We start from the raw sequence: 20,252 nt of genomic DNA, 5'->3' as shown, positions 1-20,252 counted from the left end.
GCATAATTTAGGAAATTTATGAGTCATGTGAGCCTAGTCATGGTATCTTGTTGAGGTTGCAGCTGGGGTATATAAGTCTCACTTTGATTTCAAAAGTTTACCCTGTGTAACATTTAATAAAAGAGAATATAGTGGGTGGAAAGAAAAAAATACTGTCACAGATGAGGGGTGAAAGTTTGTATCTGAAACGTGTACCCTGAGGTAATTGGTGTGAGGATTCTCCACTTTGCAGTGCTCATTTCTCATTATTGATGGCATCATTCTGCTCAATATTTTGACATCTGACTTCCTTTTTTGATGTAAGTTTTGCTTACAGGATGGATTCTATTGAAACTGAAACACTTGCCCACCCCACTTTACTTGAAGAGAAATGTAATACAGCTTTGCTGTGTACTAGTGAAAGAGATAAACTATTTCTAAAATAGAACGAAGAGTTAAGCAGAGAGCCAGGGTGGGGAAACTGGAGAATTCCTTTTGGCCCTCATGGGGTTTTCCAGAACATTAAGTGTAGGTGTCTTTCAAGGCCCAGTTGGCTGAATATCAGATACGTCACTGTTTTGTATTTGTGAGAGGTGGTGAGTGTTTTCTGTTGGAAGTATAATTTGAAGAAAGTCAGAAGATTGGGAGGGAGGGAGGAAAGGACAGGAAAAGTCTTCACAGGAGACCTTCATAGAGGTTGGAGAAGGACATGGCAACCCACTCCAGTATGCTTGCCTGGAAAATCCCATGGACGGAGAAGCCTGGTAGGCTACACTCTCCATGGGGTTGCAAAGAGTTGGAGATGACTGAGCGACTTCACTTTCACTTTCATAGAGGTAGCGAGGTGAAATGAAGTGTGTTCTCATATGTCCCTTAGTCCTAAAGTGAGCCAAGGAGCCGGGTATTCCTTCCCTACGTCCCTTGTGGTTTCCCCCCCCCGCCGCCCGCCTTTTAATAAGAGTTGTTGTTGTTCAGTTGCTAAGTTGTGTCTGACTTTTTGTAACCCCAGGAACTGCATGCAGCACACTAGGTTTTCCTGTCCTTAACTATCTCCCAGAGTTTGCTCAAGCTCAGTGTCCATTGAGTTGATGATGTCATCCAACCATCTCATCCTCTGTTGCCCCCTTCTCTTCTTGCCCTCGTTTCTAGCATCAGGGTCTTTTCCTGTGAGTTGGCTCTTCACATCAGGTGGCCAGAGCATTGGAGCTTCAGTATCTGTCCTTCCAGTGAATATTCAGAGTAGATCTCCTTGAGAATTGACTGGTTTGATCTCCTTGCAGTCTATGGGACTCTGAAGAGTCTTCTCCAACACCACAGTTCAAAAGTATCAATTCTTAAGTGCTCAGCCTCCTTTTGGTCCAACTCTCAATCCATACACGACTACTGGAGAAATCATAGCTTTGACTAGCCGGACCTTTGTTGGCAAAATGATGTCTCTGCTTTTTAATACGCTGTCTAGGTTTGTCATAGCTTTTCTTCCAAGAAGCAAGCGTCTTTTAATTTCATGGCTGCAGTCATCATCCACAGTGATTTTGGAACCCAAGAAAATAAAATCTGCCACTGTTTTCCACTTTTTCCCCATCTGTTTACCATGAAGTGATGAGACCAGATGCCATGATTTTAGAATAAGAGTTGTAAGCTTTGACCGTCTCATCTGCTACCCTGGTTTCACTTACCATTTGACTGTTCTGATAACTACCAAATATAGATCTCTGACCTAGGCTTATTCTCTGAAGCTCCACTCTCATGTATCCATGTGAGTATTCACAGATACTTCAAATGTCCACTTATTTCAGATGTCCAGAATTTCTTATCTATTTGATTAGAAGAATGTAAATAGGAGACAAGATTTAATCCAGGAATAGGCAGCAATGTTGCAAACTGTGGAAGTAACCTCATTTCTTAACATGAATTTGCATCCATTTCAGCTGCAGAGCCTTAGGGATCAATCCAGGGTTTTTTCAAGGTTCCCTTAGGCAGGGGCTTTTCTGGTAGCTCAGACAGTAAAGAATCCAAGTACAATGCGGGAGACCTGGGTTTGGGAATACCCTGGATTGGGAAGATCCCCTGGGGAAGGGAATGGCTGCCCACTCACAGTATTCTTGCCTGGAGAATCCCATGGACCTGGAGCCTGTGGGGTCACAAAGAGTTGAATAGGACTGAGCAACTAAACACACGTTGAGCTAGGCTTACTTTCCCCTTGGCTCAGTTTCCCTGTGACTGGTCTTGCTGGAGAGTCTTGGCCCAGGTTTAGTCCCAGCCCAGTTGAAGGGCTCTTGATAAGGAGTTATTTGAGGCAGCTCACCCTTCATCCCCACTAAGTGGTATAAACCCATAAAATGAAGTTTTTAGTTCCCAGTCTTTGGGGCCCACTGCCTCGCAGACAGCCCAGTTCTTCTTTGCTTATCCCATAGTCCCAAGGAGGGATTCTCCCATGCCTAGGGCTCGTTGGAAAGTGACCAGGCCTTTCCCTTGTCCTGCATATTTGGAGGAGCACTGAAGAGCAGTCACGTCTCCTGTGTTTAATGCACAAGCGAAATACACACTTGACTGCAGCGCTGGCTTTACCTTTCCCACTTGTGCGAGAAGTGGGGACATGACTCTGGTTGTGTCTTTTGGAGGAACTGTTCATTCTGTGCAGCAGAGTCGTGGAGAGTGAGCAGAGTGCTCCAACAGCGCTGCATGACAACCGTAAGCTGAATTCCAGGAAGATGCCGTTGATTGCAAAAAGAAAAGAGAAATCAAGTAAAAAGTTCACAGATGTTTCCAGATTCTTCTAACACTTCATTGTTTAAAAATAAATTTAATAGACTCACAGACTTAGAAAATGAACTTTATGGTTGCCAGGGGGAAGGGATAGTTAGGGACTTTGGGAGGATTTTCTACACACTGCTATACTTAAAATGGATAACCAACAAAGACCTATTGTGTTGCACATGGAACTCTGTTCATTTTTATATGCCAGCCTGGATGGGAGGGGGTTTGGGGAGAACGGATACATGTAATATGTGTGGCTGAGTCCCCTTGCTGTTAACCTGACTACCACAACATTGTTAATCAGCTATACCCCAAAACAAAATGTCTGATGTTAAAAAATTTTTTTTTTTTTCGAAAATCAGTTTTACTTTAAAAACTTGACTTTGGACATGATGAATGATATAAGGGTATGTTTTATGTCATTGTACCAAAGTCAGTGGCCATAAAAGCATATCCTGAAGATACAACAATTCAGGTTTGAGGGAAAGGTGGAAGGTTTATCAAACCCGTGGGCCACTCCATTTCTGGATCCAGAAAGCTGGTTTGTTGCGGACCTTAAGGTGCAGCTTTCTCTGTATTCTTTGAGAACATAAAGAAGAAAGTATCAGCTGTTTTTTATCACTGATATTGATTTTGAACATCATAGACTAACAAATTTACTCTTTTCCTGCCTAAAATCACTGAATTTTCAGTGATGCAACTGCAAACATATGACGACTTAATTCAAAAAAGTTCTATGTAAATGAATAATTGCAGACTGTATATAAAGGAACAAGATGTAGTATAGAACTTCAGAATCTTTCAGCATCCACTTGTCCCCTTATGTCAACCTGTTAAAAACAAAATTCAGCCAAGTAAATTTGAAGATCTAATTGGCTTGGCGAGGCACTTTATGCATTGGCAGTATGTCTGCCAGCAGCTGGAAGGGTTCTCTGAGGGTCTGGACCAAATGGAAGCTTTGGATAGGAAGAAGGATGGGACACGGGTGCTGTGAGTGAAAGAATTTTAGGCCAAGACATCATCTTTTTAGGGGGGAAGGGAACTGGCAAGGATTTTATCATGTGGAATATCTCTTCTTTCTCTGTGGGATGAAGGGGCCCATTTGACGCATTACCTCCTTCGTGCTGACCAGGCAATTCCAAACTTGTTGCTTAAGATTACTTTTCTGGTGAAGATTGAAACTACAGTTAGGTTAGGTATTAAGCCTGATTTGGTATCATAGGCTTGTGTTTTCTTTTTAACAAATCCCTTCCCCAAACCTGCTCCCAGTTGTGTTTTCTTTTTTGTAATATCAGTGTATATGGTGCCACTGTCTACCCAGATATCCAAGTGAGAAGCTTGAGGGTCAGCTAGTGATCTCTACCCAGATTGCTCAGCAGCTTACTAGCTGATTTCCCAGACTGCAGATTTGTCCTCCTCTAGCCCGTTCAGGGTTTCCCTGGTAGCTCAGGGAATCTGAATCTCAGGGAATTAAAGAATATGCCTGCAACGTGGGAGACCTGGTTCCATCCCTGGGTTGGGAAGATCCCCTGGAGAAGGGAAAGACTACCCACTCCAGTGTTCTGGCCTGGAGAATTCGATGGACGGTACAGTCCATGGGTTTGCAAAGAGTCACTGCAGTTGTTTTTGAACCCAGGTTCATGTGCCTGACGCACAGTGAGGCCCAACAAATGGAAATGTCTGAGTTTGAAGCTGAAAAAGGTTTATTGATTGGGAGGGCACCAGTGGAGAAGATGGGAGATGTAGGCTTGTCTCAGATCCATCTTCTTGGCTGCCCGTGGTTTTTAAAGGTAACGTTTGGGGTGAGTGTTGCAGGGAGCATGACCTTTCGATTGGTTGGTGGTGAGGCAACAGGGTGGTGTTTCCTGAGTCTTGATCTTCAGCCTTCTGGTTCCAACCAGTCGGGTCTGCGTTCTGGTGGTCAGCTTGTCGTCACCGGGGAAGGGGGAGGTGTCCTAGTTCCTGCAGAACAACTCAGGGGTTTGTGTCATTTTGTTCTGTATATCCCTGGAGGAGGAACTTGGACTCTATTGTTTCTTGACTGCTTTTTCTTTGTTTCTGCAGTCCCTTACTTCTCTAATTAGTAATTGCCTGAATCTGCCGTTTGGAACTCAGGGAATGCTTGGGAGGCTAAAGCCTTTTCTACAAACAACAGGAGACAGAAAGGCTTTTGTACCTGGGAGGGTCCTGCTTGGTTTCAGTCCTAAGTTTTGGATAGAGAGGTTAAGTTTTGGATAGAGAGGTTGATCATAAGCTCAGCAAGAGAACTTTGTTTTAGAGGATTTGGTTTCACAGTCAGGATGAAATTTCCAATTGATACCTGTTGCCCTTGTCCAAAGTCCTGTGTCCTTAATTCAGTTCCCTGACCAGACCTCTGCCTGCCTCTCCAGCCTCCCACCTGTTCATATTCTCCCTGCCAATCTGCCCTCCAGCCTCCCTGACTTGCTTTCAGGTCTCTGAGTGTATGATGTTCTGTATTTCTTGTGGACCTCAGCATAGATATGCCCTCACTGAGAACCCTGTCCTTTTCTTCTCTTGGCCGCCGCCTCCTCCTTTTGGTTTTAACTTCAGTGCTGTTCTCTGGGGAAGCATCCATGGCTTGCCACACAGGTCATGCTCCCTCTGTGTCCTTCTATAACTTCTTGCAGTTTCCTCTCCCTAGACTTGTGAAGTACTTTATCTTTTTTTGGGGGGGGGGCGGGGGAGGGGGGCGGGTATCATGCTGTTTCTCCCAAAGTCACAATATTGGAAATATATCTTCTTTCTCTCCATTAATATCCCTAGTGCTTGGAAGGTGGGAGGTTTTCAGTAAAATATTTGTTGAGTAAATGAGTAGGTCAGGTCTGGTGGAAAGGGGAGGAGTACATGCAGGATGTGTTTGTAAGAAAGGGGTGGGGGTGGAAGACCTTAAAAAGGAGTGAGAGTCAGATCCCTAAGGAGGACTAGGCAGAAGAGGCCAAGTGAGGGAAACTAACATGTGGGCGGAGAGCTGAGAGGTTTGGGAGGAGATCCTAAATGATGCAGTACTCTTGAATAGCGCACTGTATTGTGGAGTAACAGGCAAATTTGGCTTTGGAATACCGAATGAAGCAGGGCAAAGGCTAATAGAGTTTTGCCAAGAAAATGCACTGGTCATAGCAAACACCCTCTTCCAACAACACAAGAGAAGACTCTACACATGGACATCTCCAGATGGTCAACACCGAAATCAGATTGATTATATTCTTTGCAGCCAAAGATGGAGAAGCTCTATGCAGTCAGCAAAAACAAGACCGGGAGCTGACTGTGGCTCAGATCATGAACTCCTTATTGCCAAAATCAGACTTAAATTGAAGAAAGTAGGGAAAACCACTAGACCATTCAGGTATGATCTAAGTCAAATCCCTTATGATTATACAGTGGAAGTGAGAAATAGAATTTAAGGGCCTAGATCTGATAGATAGAGTGCCTGATGAACTATGGACTGAGGTTCGTGACATTGTACAGAAGACAGGGATCAAGACCATCCCCATGGAAAAGAAATGCAAAAAAGCAAAATGGCCGTCTGGGGAGGCGTTAACAAACAGCTGTGAAAAGAAGAGAAAAGCAATAGAGAAAAGGAAAGATATAAGCATCTGAATGCAGAGTTCTAAAGAATAGCAAGAAGAGAGAAGAAAGCCTTTCTCAGCGATCAATGCAAAGAAATTGAGGAAACCAACAGAATGGGAAAGACTAGAAATCTCTTCAAGAAAATTAGAGATACCAAGGGAACATTTCATGCAAAGCTGGGCTCAGTAAAGGACAGAAATGGTATGGACCTAACAGAAGCAGAAGATATTAAAAAGAGGTGGCAAGAATACACAGAAGAACTGTACAAAAAAGATCTTCACATCTAAGATAATCACGATGGTGTGATCATTCACCTAGAGCCAGACACCTTGGAATGTGAAGTCAAGTGGGCCTTAGAAAATATCACTACGAAGAAAGCTAGTGGAGGTGATGGAATTCCAGTTGAGCTATTTCAAATCCTGAAAGATGATGCCGTGAAAGTGTTGCACTCAATATGCCAGCAAATTTGGAAGACTCAGCAGTGGCCACAGGACTGGAAAAGGTCCGTTTTCATTCCAATCCCAAAGAAAGGCAATGCCAAAGAATGCTCACACTACCACACAATTGCATTCATCTCACATGCTAGTAAAGTAATGCTCAAAATTCTCCAAGCCAGGCTTCAGCAATATGTGAACCGTGAACTTCCAGATGTTCAAGCTGGTTTTAGAAAAAGCAGAGGAACCAGATGTTTAAGCTGGTTTTAGAAAAGGCAGAGGAACCAGAGATCAAATTGCCAACATCCGCTGGATGATGGAAAAAGCAAGAGAGTTCCAGAAAAACATCTATTTCTGCTTTATTGACTGTGCCAAAGCCTTTGACTGTGTGGATCACAATAAACTGTGGAAAATTCTTCAAGAGATGGGAATACCAGACCACCTGACCTGCCTCTTGAGAAACCTGTGTGCAGGTCAGGAAGCAACAGTTAGAACTGGACATAGAACAACAGACTGGCTCCAAATAGCAAAAGGAGTATGTCAAGGCTGTATATTGTCAGACTGCTTATTTAACTTCTATGCAGAGTACATCATGAGAAACACTGGGCTGGAAGAAGCACAAGCTGGAATCAAGATTGCCGGGAGAAATATCAATAACCTCAGATATGCAGATGACACCACCTTTATGGCAGAAAGTGAAGAGGAACTAAAAAGCCTCTTGATGAAAGTGAAAGACAAGAGTGAAAAAGTTGGCTTCATGGCAAATAGATGGGGAAACAGTGGAAACAGTGTCAGACTTTATTTTGGGGGGCTCCAAAATCACTGCAGATAGTGATTGCAGCCATGAAATTAAAAGATGCTTACTCCTTGGAAGGAAAGTTATGACCAAGCTAGACAGCATATTAAAAAGCAGAGACATTACTTTGCCAACAAAGGTCCGTCTAGTCAAGGCTATGGTTTTTCCAGTAGCCATGTATGGATGTGAGAGTTGGACTGTGAAGAAAGCTGAGTGCCGAAGAATTGATGCTTTTGAACTGTGGTGGTGGAGAAGACTCTTGAGAGTCCCTTGGACTGCAAGGAGATCCAACCAGTCCATTCTAAAGGAGATCAGTCCTGGGTGTTCTTTGGAAGGACTGATGCTAAAGCTGAAACTCCAGTACTTTGGCCACCTCATGCGAAGAGTTGACTCATTGGAAAAGACTCTGATGCTGGGAGGGATTGAGGGCAGGAGGAGAAGGGATGACAGAGGATGAGATGGCTGGATGGCATCACCGCCTCAGTGGACGTGAGTCTGAGTGAACTCCGGGAGATGGTGATGGACGGGGAGGCCCGGCATGCTGCGATTCATGGGGCTGCAAAGAGTCGGACACGACTGAGCTACTGAACTGAACTGAACTGAGTCCCTAAGTCATGTCTGACTCTCTTCGACTCCATGGACCATATCCCGCCAGCCTCCTCTGTCCTTGGAATTTTCCAGGCACAAATGCTGGAGTGGGTTGTCATTTCCTTCTCCAGGGGATCCTCCTGATCAAATCTAAGTCTCCTGCATTGGCAGACAGATTCTTTACCACTGAGCCATCAGGGAAGCTCAGTATACTGTATTACTACAGTATAAATTATATGCTGTACTCTTTTTAAATAGTGTCTTTTTCCAGTTTTTGTTTGTAGCAGCTGAAATGAGAAAAGCTCGGTTGTTCAGGGTGATTGCTGGAGCAACTTGTAGGAAGCGAGGAAAGTGTTCTCATGTGCACAGTGCTGGGCAGCCGTTGAGTTTCTGAAAGAGAGAACATGAAGGTGACCTGAGCAGATCGTTCTCTTAGCATTGTCTGGTATTGACTGTCGTAAACTCTACCACAGGAAGTTACATGTTTTATATTTAAGTTTTTGGAGATTTTTGGATTTGGATGGGGGAAATAGAAATTCTTTTGGAAAAGCTATGGAAAATTGGATCACCAGAAGTTGGTGAAGTGCAGTGAAATACTGAGCATCTGAGAGGTTACTGCTTGCATAAGAGCAGGAGCTCAAGAGTGCAGGACAAGAGGCGTCTGCTGTCTGTCTGTAATGGCTGCAGGCTGTCTGGTTTGAGATCTCTAGTTAAAAAGAGGGTAAATTACAGTGGAAACATATTAGTTAAGTACTTTAACATGCTTTAGCTAATTCCCTTTTAAAAGTGCTTATTATAGAAAAATACCTAAAGATAACCAGTGATGTTACTGTCTTGCTCTTATTTTTTTCCTAGCCCTATTTTTGTACATAGTTAAGGTCATGCAATGTGAATAGATTTTAAAATCTACCTTTGTTTGTTTAATATTATAGCATAAGTATTTTCTTATGTTCTTAAAATCTGTTATTGACAGCTTTTAAATGGTTGCAGATTTCTTTTCTTTGTCATTAGGAAGTGCTGTCACTTCTCTGTTTGCCAGGTACTTAGTTTGTTTCCAGTTTTTTGTTCTTAAAACTAACCAAGACTGAACAGTGAACATCTTTGCGCTTGAAGATTTTTCCCTTCACTTTGAGTTGTTCCTTAGTTGCCTAGTTCAGTGGTTCTCAGACTGGAGTGAACGTCAGCATCACCTGGAAGGCACCTTAAGCACCTTAATTCTGGGCCCTTTGCCTAGAATTTCCGATTGTGGAGAACTGAGGAGAAAACAGATTCCCAGGTGGTACTGGTTGTGGGGAGCACACTCTGAGAACAACTAGCCTGTATCGTTGACAATAAAACTCTAGTATTCCAGTCAGTAGGAGTGATTATGATCTTGAGTGAAACTCAGTCCATGTACCAACCTGTATCAAGGAAGTTGAAGGGCTAAAGGATTGTGTCAGCATCTCAGCATTGAGAATTTGTGCAATTTGGGAACGTGGGAACGCTGTTTTGTTCAGGGTTCTGTGCCAGGTGTCGTGAGGTAAGGATACTGTGATTTTAAAACGGAGCTCACTTTTGGCCGTCTTACAGTCTATTTGTGAGGTAAGACAAATATAACTCAAAAATGCAGAAGAGAGGTGTAAACAAAAGGCTGCAGAATTCAGAGGGAGGCAGAATCGTGTTTGATTGACACATCAGAAAGGAGGCGGCCAAGAAGTGGAGGGTCCAGGAAGAGCTAGGCTATTTTTAAACAGTTTCAAAGTTGAAATCAATAAAGGTTGAGGTTTTCAGCCAGACAGGACCCAGTTCAAATCCTTGTACTGTGCTGTGTTAGCTCTGTGATACTCTTCTCTCTGAATCTGTTTCTTCATGTGTAAGGTAGGGAAATATCCGAAGGATGTTTGTGAAGATAACGTGAAATGCCTAGTATGGAGTCTTGTAGGAGACAAAACACTCAAATTGTTGAATAAATGACAAGCTTCTTGAAGGTTTTTCATTGTGCCTGTAAGCATTATAATTAGCAAGGTCAAGTCACCAGTAACCATCCATTGGCATAAAGGAGATCTACGCCTTCTGAAACAGCTTTCCTCTGGAATAAAATTAAAAGGCAAATTTTTGTTAACAAAAAATGGGTGGTACCCAATGAGTGTGAAATTTGCTACCCCTTTAATCTTGAGTTAGAGCCTTGAATGGACTTTGATTAAATCTCCTTTGCCTACATAGCAGTGTGCCTCCGCAGGTTTGCTTGAATACCATGTGAGAGGGAGGCGTTTTCCCTTCTTCGGCCACTCTGGACACTGGCCCTCCCTGCTGTCTGCCTCTGCTCCCCACTCATGCCCACAGCACTGGCGTGGGTGTTTTTGAGTGTTGTCTGTCTCTCCCACTGCTGTAGGCAAGGACTTTGCTCGTTGAATGCTGTATCTTAGCCCTTAGACCAGTGGTTGGCTCATAGTGAATGAATGGATGAAAGAACCAGTTGAGGGTATTTAGGAGAAGAGGATGGAGAAAAGTGTAGGGTAGATTCTTTTAAAAATGGTTTTGTGAGCATTTTTAACTGCAGCAGCAACAGACTTGTATTTTAAGCTCCTGCTGCTCTATTTTGAGGACATTCTAAGTCCACTGGAATGATTTTGAATACCGTTGCTTCTGCAGTGATAGTTGTTGAGAGGAAAGGAAACATCGGCTCAAGTATTTTTAGACAGTTTTTACAGAAACTTAAGTCACTGAAAGTGTCTTCCAGAAACCTTCCTGACTGTGGGAGAGACAGCAGAGTTGCTGTTGATAAAGTGACTTCCACCTACAGTGTTTACAGGAACTTTCAGTCTTGTTCTGCCTTTGCGGCAGTGCAGCTTTGCTTTTCTTGGGTTCCAAGTCAGTCTGGTGAAAAAGTGGTAGATTTCTTTTCTTAGGGATTCGTTTGGTCTTAGCACTGCACTTCTTGGTGTCCCGTGGGATGCTTTTCTGCGTCTGTTGAGGGCACAGTGATAGAGATATCACCACTGTTTTGCTTTCTAATTTGGAATATGTTTTTTTCTATAAAAGATTTGCTTTTCCAGTTTGGTTTGCCCAGACCACTGGTACATTTGTTGCTCATTGTTACTTTACATCAAGTGGTAAGGAATTGATGTTGCCCAGGTGGGCAGTGGGCAGGTCACGTAGGCAGCCTTGTTCTTAGAAATTCTGAACATATAGCCATAAATGCCTTGAATTTAGAAGTTAGTTCATTGCATACTGTGATACTCTCTGAGGTATTAAAATTATCAGGACATGGACATGGACTCACGTTCACGTGTCCCAGGTCTCTTTCCAGAGCCCACTCAGTTTGACCTGGGAACCCGAAAGGCTCACATCTCTACTCGCTTCCTGTTTCTCAAGTCTCTTCTGTCTGCACCCCTCCCTTCTTTCTCATGCCGTTTGTTTCCTGGAAAAATTGGGTCATTTGTTTTGCAGGAATGGAATATTCTGGGTGTGGCTGGTGACTTCCTAAGGTGGTTATTTAATTTGGCAACCTCTAATCCCTTTTTGTCTTAAAAACTGTAAGTTTGCTCTTAATTAGATTCAGGGGTGTGTGTGTGTGTGTGTGTTTGATAAGAATACTTTGATACTACTGGGACATTACATCAGGAAGAGTTTGTTGTTTGACTCTCGTTTTAATGATACTACAATTGATTTGTAGGTTTCAGTGTTAATAATCTTTTTACCTTTATTTCAGAAAAGCTTGATTCTTTGCTCTCAGACTACGATATCCTCTGCTTATCCAATATCCAGCAGCACTCTGTGAGAAAAAGGGAGCTGCAGGCCTCGACACACTTAGAAACACTACTGACTTTTTCAGCCTTGAAAAGGTAATTTCAAGTATTCATAAAATAATGTTGGGGCAGTGGGGTACTTGGTTTGGTAAAAGCAGAAAAATTGGAGTGTCTAATTAAATCTTAGAAAGTTACATTGTAAAGATTTGTGATTAGTATAATTATAGTTTGTCCTGCTTCTTGTAATAATGTATTGCTTATTCTAAAATTCATACTAATGACTATTTTTTAAAAATTAAATGTGTGTTCCAAAAGTGTTAATGATGGTTGTTTATTATTGTTTAATGATGGTATAATTTATTTTTTGGAATTTTGACAAAGAATTTTAATTAATTGAATGGTTGTAATACTTTGGTGCTGCTTTAGAATTGTCAGCCTTATACTGAGTACTGTCTTCATTTTATATATGAAGACACTGAGCTTTAGAGATAAAGGATTTATTTAGCTCACAGCCTAGTGGTGAGCTGGGTCTACAATTCAGTGCTCTCTCCTCATTGAATTGCTCTTATGTCATAGCATACATGGATAGATGTGTGGTCTATTTGGTCATTAATTTTAATATCTCATGTTTTGCAGATGTAAATTTGTTAGATAATTACAGGCCTCTTTCCAAAGTCTTTTTAGAGTTTTATTCATATCAAAAAACAAACATCAGGGGGATATAAATGGGCTGACTTTTTCTTTATACATGGGATAGGCCTTCTCCAACAAGTATTTTAAACTAATATATGTACCTAGCTTTAAAAAAAACTACAGAGGGGTGTCCCTGATAGTCCAGTGGTTAATACTCCAGGCCTCCACTGCAGGGGTGAGGGTTCAGTCCCTGGTGGGGGAACTAAGATCTCTTAGGGCTTGGGGCCCCCACTCCCTAAAAATCCAGACAGCAAGTATAAGAGGTTTTTACTTCTAATTCTGTTACACTTCCCAGACCCAGCAAGTTTCCTTATAAACTTCCAAAAGATTTTAATGAGTATTTTTTGCATATAGATCTATGTATGTGTAGGTGATATGGATAGCATAGATTTACCTCATTTTTAACAGCTGCATAAATATTCCTGTTTTTAGTACCTTGCAGATGGATATTGTTTAGTCAAAGTGATTTTCCCCCCTGTATAACAAACAGTGCTCCAGGGAATATCTTTATAAATATACTTTGTCTAGGTATCCTTTTAGAATACATTCCTAAAAGGTGAATTACTGTATTGGGTCAGAGTGTACATGTTATAAGTGCTTATTGATGTTGCCATGTTTATGTGCTTCAAGTTGAGATGCATTCTTTCTTTAGGCATTTTAAATTATACCTGACATCAAGTACTGAACGCTTTTCCAAAAATTTCAAAGTCGTGGTGGTAGATGGGAAAGATGAAAGGGAGTACCCCGTCAAATGGCAGGACTTCTTTAGCGGACACGTGGTTGGTGAGTAGGTGTTCATTTGTGTATGGACAGAGGAGCCTGGAGGGCTACAGTCCGTGGGGTCACAAGGAGTTGGACATGACTGAGTGACTAACACTGCTACCACTGCTGGGAGGTTGGGTGTCCAGATTAAACTAGAGTTGTAGTTTCTTTTTTGAGGGGAGGAGAATGGGGTGGCAAAGAAGTTCTATTGTTTGTCTCTTTTATTTGAGCTTTGTAAATCTGGAAACAGAAGCATGCAAACAGGAGGAAATGGATATTATCCAGCATGTCATTACTGATTGGGTATTTTGATCGTACAGTAGAGTTCCTCTTAAGTCATAGGAATTTAACCTCCTTTTGTCTCCAGGGAAGGACTGTAGACTTCCCTTACGAGATTGTAAACAAGGAAGATGGGATCATAGATCAATTATTTTACCTTTTATCATGTATTTATTTAATAAATTATATTAAACAAGCAATTGCAGTTTACTTCTGGAAAATTTTTCTGCAATAAGAAAAAAAAATGGCCCTAAAATACTCAAAAAGTATAGTTCCAAACCTGTATATTCTAGATCATGTTTTCTGCCTCCTCTGTCTTACCCCAGAGTAGGTAAAGTTATTCCAGAAGAAAATTTGTACTTTCTTTTGTTTTGTAACACACTCTAGATAATTCTCATAGGAGACCTGAGGGAAAGAGGCCAGTTTCAGATGACTAGAGTTGAGATTCCTCCTCGGGAGTGAGAATACCCACCCACTTTCTGGGCCTGTCTTCCTTAGATCTCCATGGTGCCTGGGCGCATTACACACTGTAGAAGGGTGTGGTTGATTTTTATCGACAGTAGTGCATAGTTTTTTTGGCTTAAATTTTTTAAAATAATGGCTGTTTTTTTTTTTTAAGGTGAGCCTGACTCTAGGGTTCTGGCACACATTGGAGATGATGATATTACAATAAGAATCAACACAGATGGGGCAGAATATAATATAGAGGTAAGTCTGCTTGTCAATTTTTTTTCAAGGAGCATATGTCTCTTATTTTTAGAAAGCCATTTCACAGTTGTTTCAGGAAGAAAAAGGTCTTTAATTACACTTCTTTTTTCCTTGTATTTAAATTTTATTTTTTTTAAGACCAGAAAAATAGATGAAAAACTTTTAAAAAACTTATCTAAGATACTGTCATAGGACGCACTCTGTATTTTTAAGTACAACAATTGAGAGAAAGTCACATGTGGGATGGATAATAGACGAGGAAAGTTTCTTTCCCTCCTCTTTTCTTTATTCTTTCTCTTAATAATCTCCAAAAGGTAAAGCTTCTCAAAGATGAAAGGGAAATCTCTTTCCTAGATGCTGTAGAAGTACGTGGTCAATAAAAGATGACAGTTCATAGTCTGAGAAGTTAAAAGATGAAGCTATAAGACACTCAGGCTCTGACCACTCTTTCATTGAAACCCTAGCAGTTGAAACCAAGCCCAAAGGAGCCACGTTTGTGTGAGACACATCACTGCATGTCAGATACCGGTCCAGAAAACAAACCGTTTGCTTCTGATTTGTGGATTGAAGTGTTTTCTGCGTCTCTAGAGAATACTCTGGAACATGAACACATGTTCTCTGAGGTTGCCACAGAAGGGAAACAGCTGGAGAATTCCACAGGGGAATTTTATGGGCCAGGCTTAGAAGTGGCCTGCGTCACTTCTGCCCACGTTCCAAAACTCTTGTCTCTGATCTGCCTACAGAAGAGGCTGGAAAAGCTAACCTCCTGTGCTCAGAAAGATAAACAGTGGGGGGAGTGTTTCAGAGCATTGTTTCTGCCACAATGCACATGTTTGCTTATTTCCTTAAGATCATCTTTTCTTAGTCCAAAAATGTGTGCATTTAGGACCCAAGTTGGTGATGGTGGTTAGTCAGTCAGTTGTGTCTGACTCTTTTGACCCCCTGGACTGTAGCCTGCCAGGCTCCTCTATCCATGAGATTTCTCAGGCAGGAATACTGGAGTGGGTTGCCATTTCCTTCTCCAGGGGATCTTCTGACCGAGGGCTTGAACCCATGTCTCCTGCATCACAGGTGGTCTCCTGAATTGCAGGAGGATTCTTTATTGTTGAGCCACCAGGGAAGCCCTAACATCCAAGTTAAATTTTCTCAGATTCCTCACTTTTCCAAATAATTCCCTTTGGGACAGTTAGGAATTCTGTTTTTATTCATTCGTCTCTGTTTCACCAAGTACAAAAATGATCATAATTAACATTTTCCTGTGAAATGGTCACTTAAAAGTAAACTCATCAGGTTTGTTGAAGGACTTTAGCATGAGATTAGTGATTTTTAAAGTGATCAAGTGGTTTATTATTCACTTAGAAGTTCGCTGTCTGCTTCCCACCCCCAACTCTGCCAGCTCTAGGAAATCACTAATCTATTCTCTGTCTGTTTATATTTGTCTTTTTGTTTCCTTAGATTTGCTTGGTCAACCCATATAAATGGAATCACACAACATGTGATCTTTTGGTGTCTGGCTACTTTCATTTAGAATGTTTTTGACGTTCATTCATCTTATAGCATGTGTCAAGTACACCATTTCTCTTTATTGCCAAATAATATTCCATTGTTTGGATATACCACATTTTGTTTATTGATTCATCAGTTGGGTATTTGCATTGTGTCTACTATTTGGCTGTTATGACTAATCCTGCTATGAACATTTTTGAACAGGTTTTTATGTGAGCTTATGTTTTCATTGCTCTTGGGTATGTAATATACTAGGAATGGAATTGTTGGGTCATATGGTAACTCCCTTTTTAACTTTTTATGAAACTGCTGCACTGTTTTCCATAGTGACCGCAGTTTACATCCTCAGCATTTTACATTTATTGCATTCTGTATTTCATATTCCATTCTCATGAGCAGTAGATGAGGGTTTCTCCACCTCCTTGCCAATTGTTGTTACATGTCTTACTTGTTGTTATATGTCTTTTTGATTACAGCTATTGTAGTGGATATGGTGTCCTTCAGTTTTTGATTTTCATTTCCATGATGGATATGGAGACACCAGATGCACAGATACACAGACATAGCATCTTTTTTTGTATGAGCTGTCTAATTCTGATGAGACCAGTGTCCTTACAGAGAAGAACTTGGTCTTCACTAGTCAGTTTACTTAACCTGGAAATGAATGTTACTGATATCTAAAAATAGGCAAAGAATGGTATAAGAATTTAATAGTTAAGCATTTTTATATTTTCCATCTCAGTTATATTTGTTTTCTATTTTAGCCGCTTTGGAGACTAATTAATGATACTAAAGACAAAAGAATGTTAGTTTATAAATCTGAAGATATCAAGAATGTTTCACGTTTGCAGTCTCCAAAAGTGTGTGGTTATATAAAGGCGAATAATGAAGAGTTGCTTCCAAAAGGCCTGGTAGACAGCGAGCCACCTGATGGTAAGATGAAAAACATACATTTCAAATAAAAAGCAAGCATAACAGCTGTCTTCAGTAGGGGTGGTTATTAGTTGATTAAAAAAAAAAAAAAGAACCATGATTATCAAGTAACTATAGTATTAATTTTGGCTTAAAAATAGTTTTGTTCAGGAGAGATCAGGTATGTTCAGGGTGGTATGGCTATAGACAGGAAACAATATTGTTCAGAAATTTCTTAAGTTACATTTTTTTTGCCTGTAATAATTGAAAACACTAGAAAAAAGATTGGGGAAAGGGGAAATTGAATAATCTGAGGAAAAACATTTTAATTAGCAGGTATTTAGAAATGACAGAATAGTATGGTGAAAAAACAATCTTCAGATATGTTTATAAGCAATCAGTTGGTAGCAAGAGGGGTATGTTTTGTCTAAAAGAAGATTAGCAGCCCTGGGACAGATGAATTTAGAGTGTTTTAAAGATCGTCTACCCATTTATTGCTGTTTTATTTAAAGATCAAGTTTTTTTAGAAAGATGGTAACGATAACCCTGTATGCGAGACAGCAAAAGAGACACAGATGTGTAGAACAGTCTTTTGGACTCTGTGGGAGAGGGAGAGGGTGGGTTGATTTGGGAGAATGGCATTGAAACATGTATAATATCATATATGAAACGAATTGCCAGTCCAGGTTCAATGCATGATACTGGATGCTTGGGGCTGGTGCACTGGGATGACCCAGAGGGATGGTACAGGGAGGGAGGTGGGAGGGGGGTTCAGGATGGGGACACGTGTACACCCATGGCGGACTCATGTTGATATATGGCAAAACCAATACAATATTGTAAAGTAATTAACCTCCAATTAAAAAAAAAAAGATCAAGTTTTATTTTGTTTTTAAATTTTTTTCTGGCCATGCCAAGTGGCCTGTGGGATCCTAATACTCTGCCTAGGGCTCAAACCTGCACCTGCCACACTGGGAGTGCGGAGTCTTAACCGCTGCGCTGCCAGGGAAGTCCCTCGCTAGTTTTCTAATGTCGGAGTATCTGGATATTTTTGCTGTTACTTTAGTTAATTTGTAGACTTCTTCTAGAAAAAAATGACACCTCCATAGTCGAGCAGTAGATAGGTGGTTATTGTATTCTGTGAAGTACTTTTACACTTTTCCTTGTTTTTGAATTCTACACTTTTTTAAACTTTTTTATTATTACTGTTTTTTTGGCGGCACCACAAGGCATTCGGGATCTTAGTTCCTCAGCCAGGGACTGATCCTGCGCCCTTACAGTGGCAGTGCGGAGTCTTCACCACTGGAATGCCAGGGAAGTCCCTTGAATTCTACAGTTTGAAAACCTCATCCTTAATTTTCACTTTTCTTTCTCCAAATTTTCTTGTTCAAATATTGTTAAGGATACTGAGCTCAAATAATATTTGTTTCAAAAATATGCTAGATTTAAAAATTTGCTATAAAAAAACTCCTTGTTTTGGTGAATTTTGATTTAATAGTGCATCCAAATTCATATTAGAGCTTGTTCATCGAGTGAAGAGACGAGCTGACCCTAATCCCTTGAAGAACACGTGTAAATTATTGGTGGTAGCAGATCATCGCTTTTACAAATACATGGGCAGAGGGGAAGAGAGTACAACTACCAACTACTTGGTGAGTATTTGAAATTGGAGGATGTAATGGGCAGAAACATTCCTTAGGCGGGCAAGTGCCATTTAAGAGAAGACTGCTGTAACTTGAAATGTCATGAAATGAGATCTGTTTCAGATGGTTTGTGATTTCCTAGAATATTTGAGGTCTATCACCTGAGGTTCTTAACGTTATTTAAACAATAATGCAGTTTGATTATTGTTAGTTGTTAGATGCTATTTTCAAATTTTTGAAAACCGTTTTACCTTTCAACTAGGCTTTTCTGCACGTCAGAATTTTCATGCATATTATGTTTAAGGAAAGTTCATAACGTAGACCTTCTGTCTTTATAGACCTGAACTCTGTGAAAACATCACTGTTGTGATGACAGTGGTCCCCTTGGTGGGACATATGGATGTATACTCCAGAGTGGGGGGAAAAGTATCTGTATGAACTTGTGTGTGTTCTTTTTGCTTATATATGTCTATCAGAGGGGTTGGTCACTTAGTTTGTATCATGTAAAATATCTAATCGTTAGACGGTAACTGGGTGAAATAAATGGAACTGTGGTGTTGTAACTGTAACACAGAAATTTGAAGGCAAGATTACAGAACCACTGATGCTGGATTTTTCAGCATTTACTATTGTCATTTTAAAAGTCAAGGGAATCATATTTCATTGACATTTTTTATCAGTCTGACCTCATTCCTCGTGATCACTTGGCAGTGACTGAAATGACGTTGAGGGAGTTAAAGAGAATGTGGCTATTCATTCTGTAGTGCTAGAGCCCAGTGCAGCAAAGCCGTCTTTCTCGGCGCCTTGCTGGCCCCATACTGTGCGTTTTTTGTGCCCTTCTTTCCGTTGCCCTCCATGTCAAGTAATTTTATTACGAGGGTAGTAGGAGTAGTGTGTGAAGTCACTATAGGTCTTGTTCCTAAGTAAGAAACTCTTTCTTTTTAAAATTAATTTGTTTATTGGCTGTGCTGGGTCTTGGTTGCTGTGCGGGCTTTTCTGTAGTTGCAGCGAGTTACTCTCCTGTCGGGATGCTTGGGCTTCTCATTGCTGTGGCTTCTCTTGTTGGGGAGCATAGATTCAACAGTTGGGTGCTCAGGTGTAGGGCTCAGCTGCTCCACAGCATGTGGGATCTTCCTGGATCAGAGACTGAACCTGTGTCTCCTGCATTGGCAGGCAGATTCTTTACCACCAAGCTACCAGGGAAGCCTAGGTATTCTTTCTTGAGAGGCTTCTTTTCTTAGTGTGGGTTTTGTATTAGGGCTCTTAGTTTACTTCTTTGTTCATTATACCAGGAATATGAATATAATGAAAGGTCTTAGAAATTGCATTTCTCTTTTTCTTTTGGCTGCTCTAGGTCTTTGTTGCTGAGTGTGGACTTTCTGTAGTTGCGACTTGCAGGCTCTAGAGCATGCGGGCTTCAATAATTGTGGCACACAGGCTTAGTTACTGGGCAGCATGTGGGATCTTCCAAGACCAGGGATTGAACCCGTGTCCCTTGCATTGGCAGGCAGGGTCCTAACCACTGGACCACATGGAATTCCCAGAAATTGAATTTCTTGGTCTTAGAGTTACCATAAGCAAAGAACAATTTCTTAGACCTGTAACATGCTTCTCAGTTGCCAGAACAAACCTCATTTACCCAGTTTGAACAGTAAAGTCTTCTCTTAAGGAAAAGATAGGTAATGCATATTTTGTTCCTACTGTAGTTTGGATCATACTTGGCTATTATACTGTCCCTCCTCCCTCAGTGATCTCTACTCTACCTCTCCCCCTACCCCCATCAGAGGATGGGAGAGAGGAGACATGGTGAGACCTCACTCCTGTTTCTGCCTTGTGCTTGGGTGCTGAACTTTGCCTAGGGAGGGTCTGGGATAGGGGT

At 41.2% G+C, this 20,252-nt stretch overlaps 1 protein-coding gene across 1 annotated transcript in view; it reads left to right on the top strand.

Moving 5' to 3' along the window:
- ADAM17 (ADAM metallopeptidase domain 17) overlaps positions 1-20,252 on the top strand; it is a 44,302-nt gene that overhangs the window by 2,998 nt on the left and 21,052 nt on the right. Inside the window, 5 exon segments of the mRNA XM_005905509.3 lie at positions 11,834-11,966; positions 13,216-13,346; positions 14,224-14,312; positions 16,583-16,751; positions 18,249-18,382. Of these exon segments, the coding sequence (XP_005905571.2) occupies positions 11,834-11,966; positions 13,216-13,346; positions 14,224-14,312; positions 16,583-16,751; positions 18,249-18,382 (656 nt within the window).

Source organism: Bos mutus, chromosome 11, assembly GCF_027580195.1.
Source record: "Bos mutus isolate GX-2022 chromosome 11, NWIPB_WYAK_1.1, whole genome shotgun sequence".
Classification (NCBI taxonomy): Eukaryota; Metazoa; Chordata; class Mammalia; order Artiodactyla; family Bovidae; genus Bos; species Bos mutus.
This window is presented reverse-complemented; position numbering and strand designations above follow the sequence as displayed.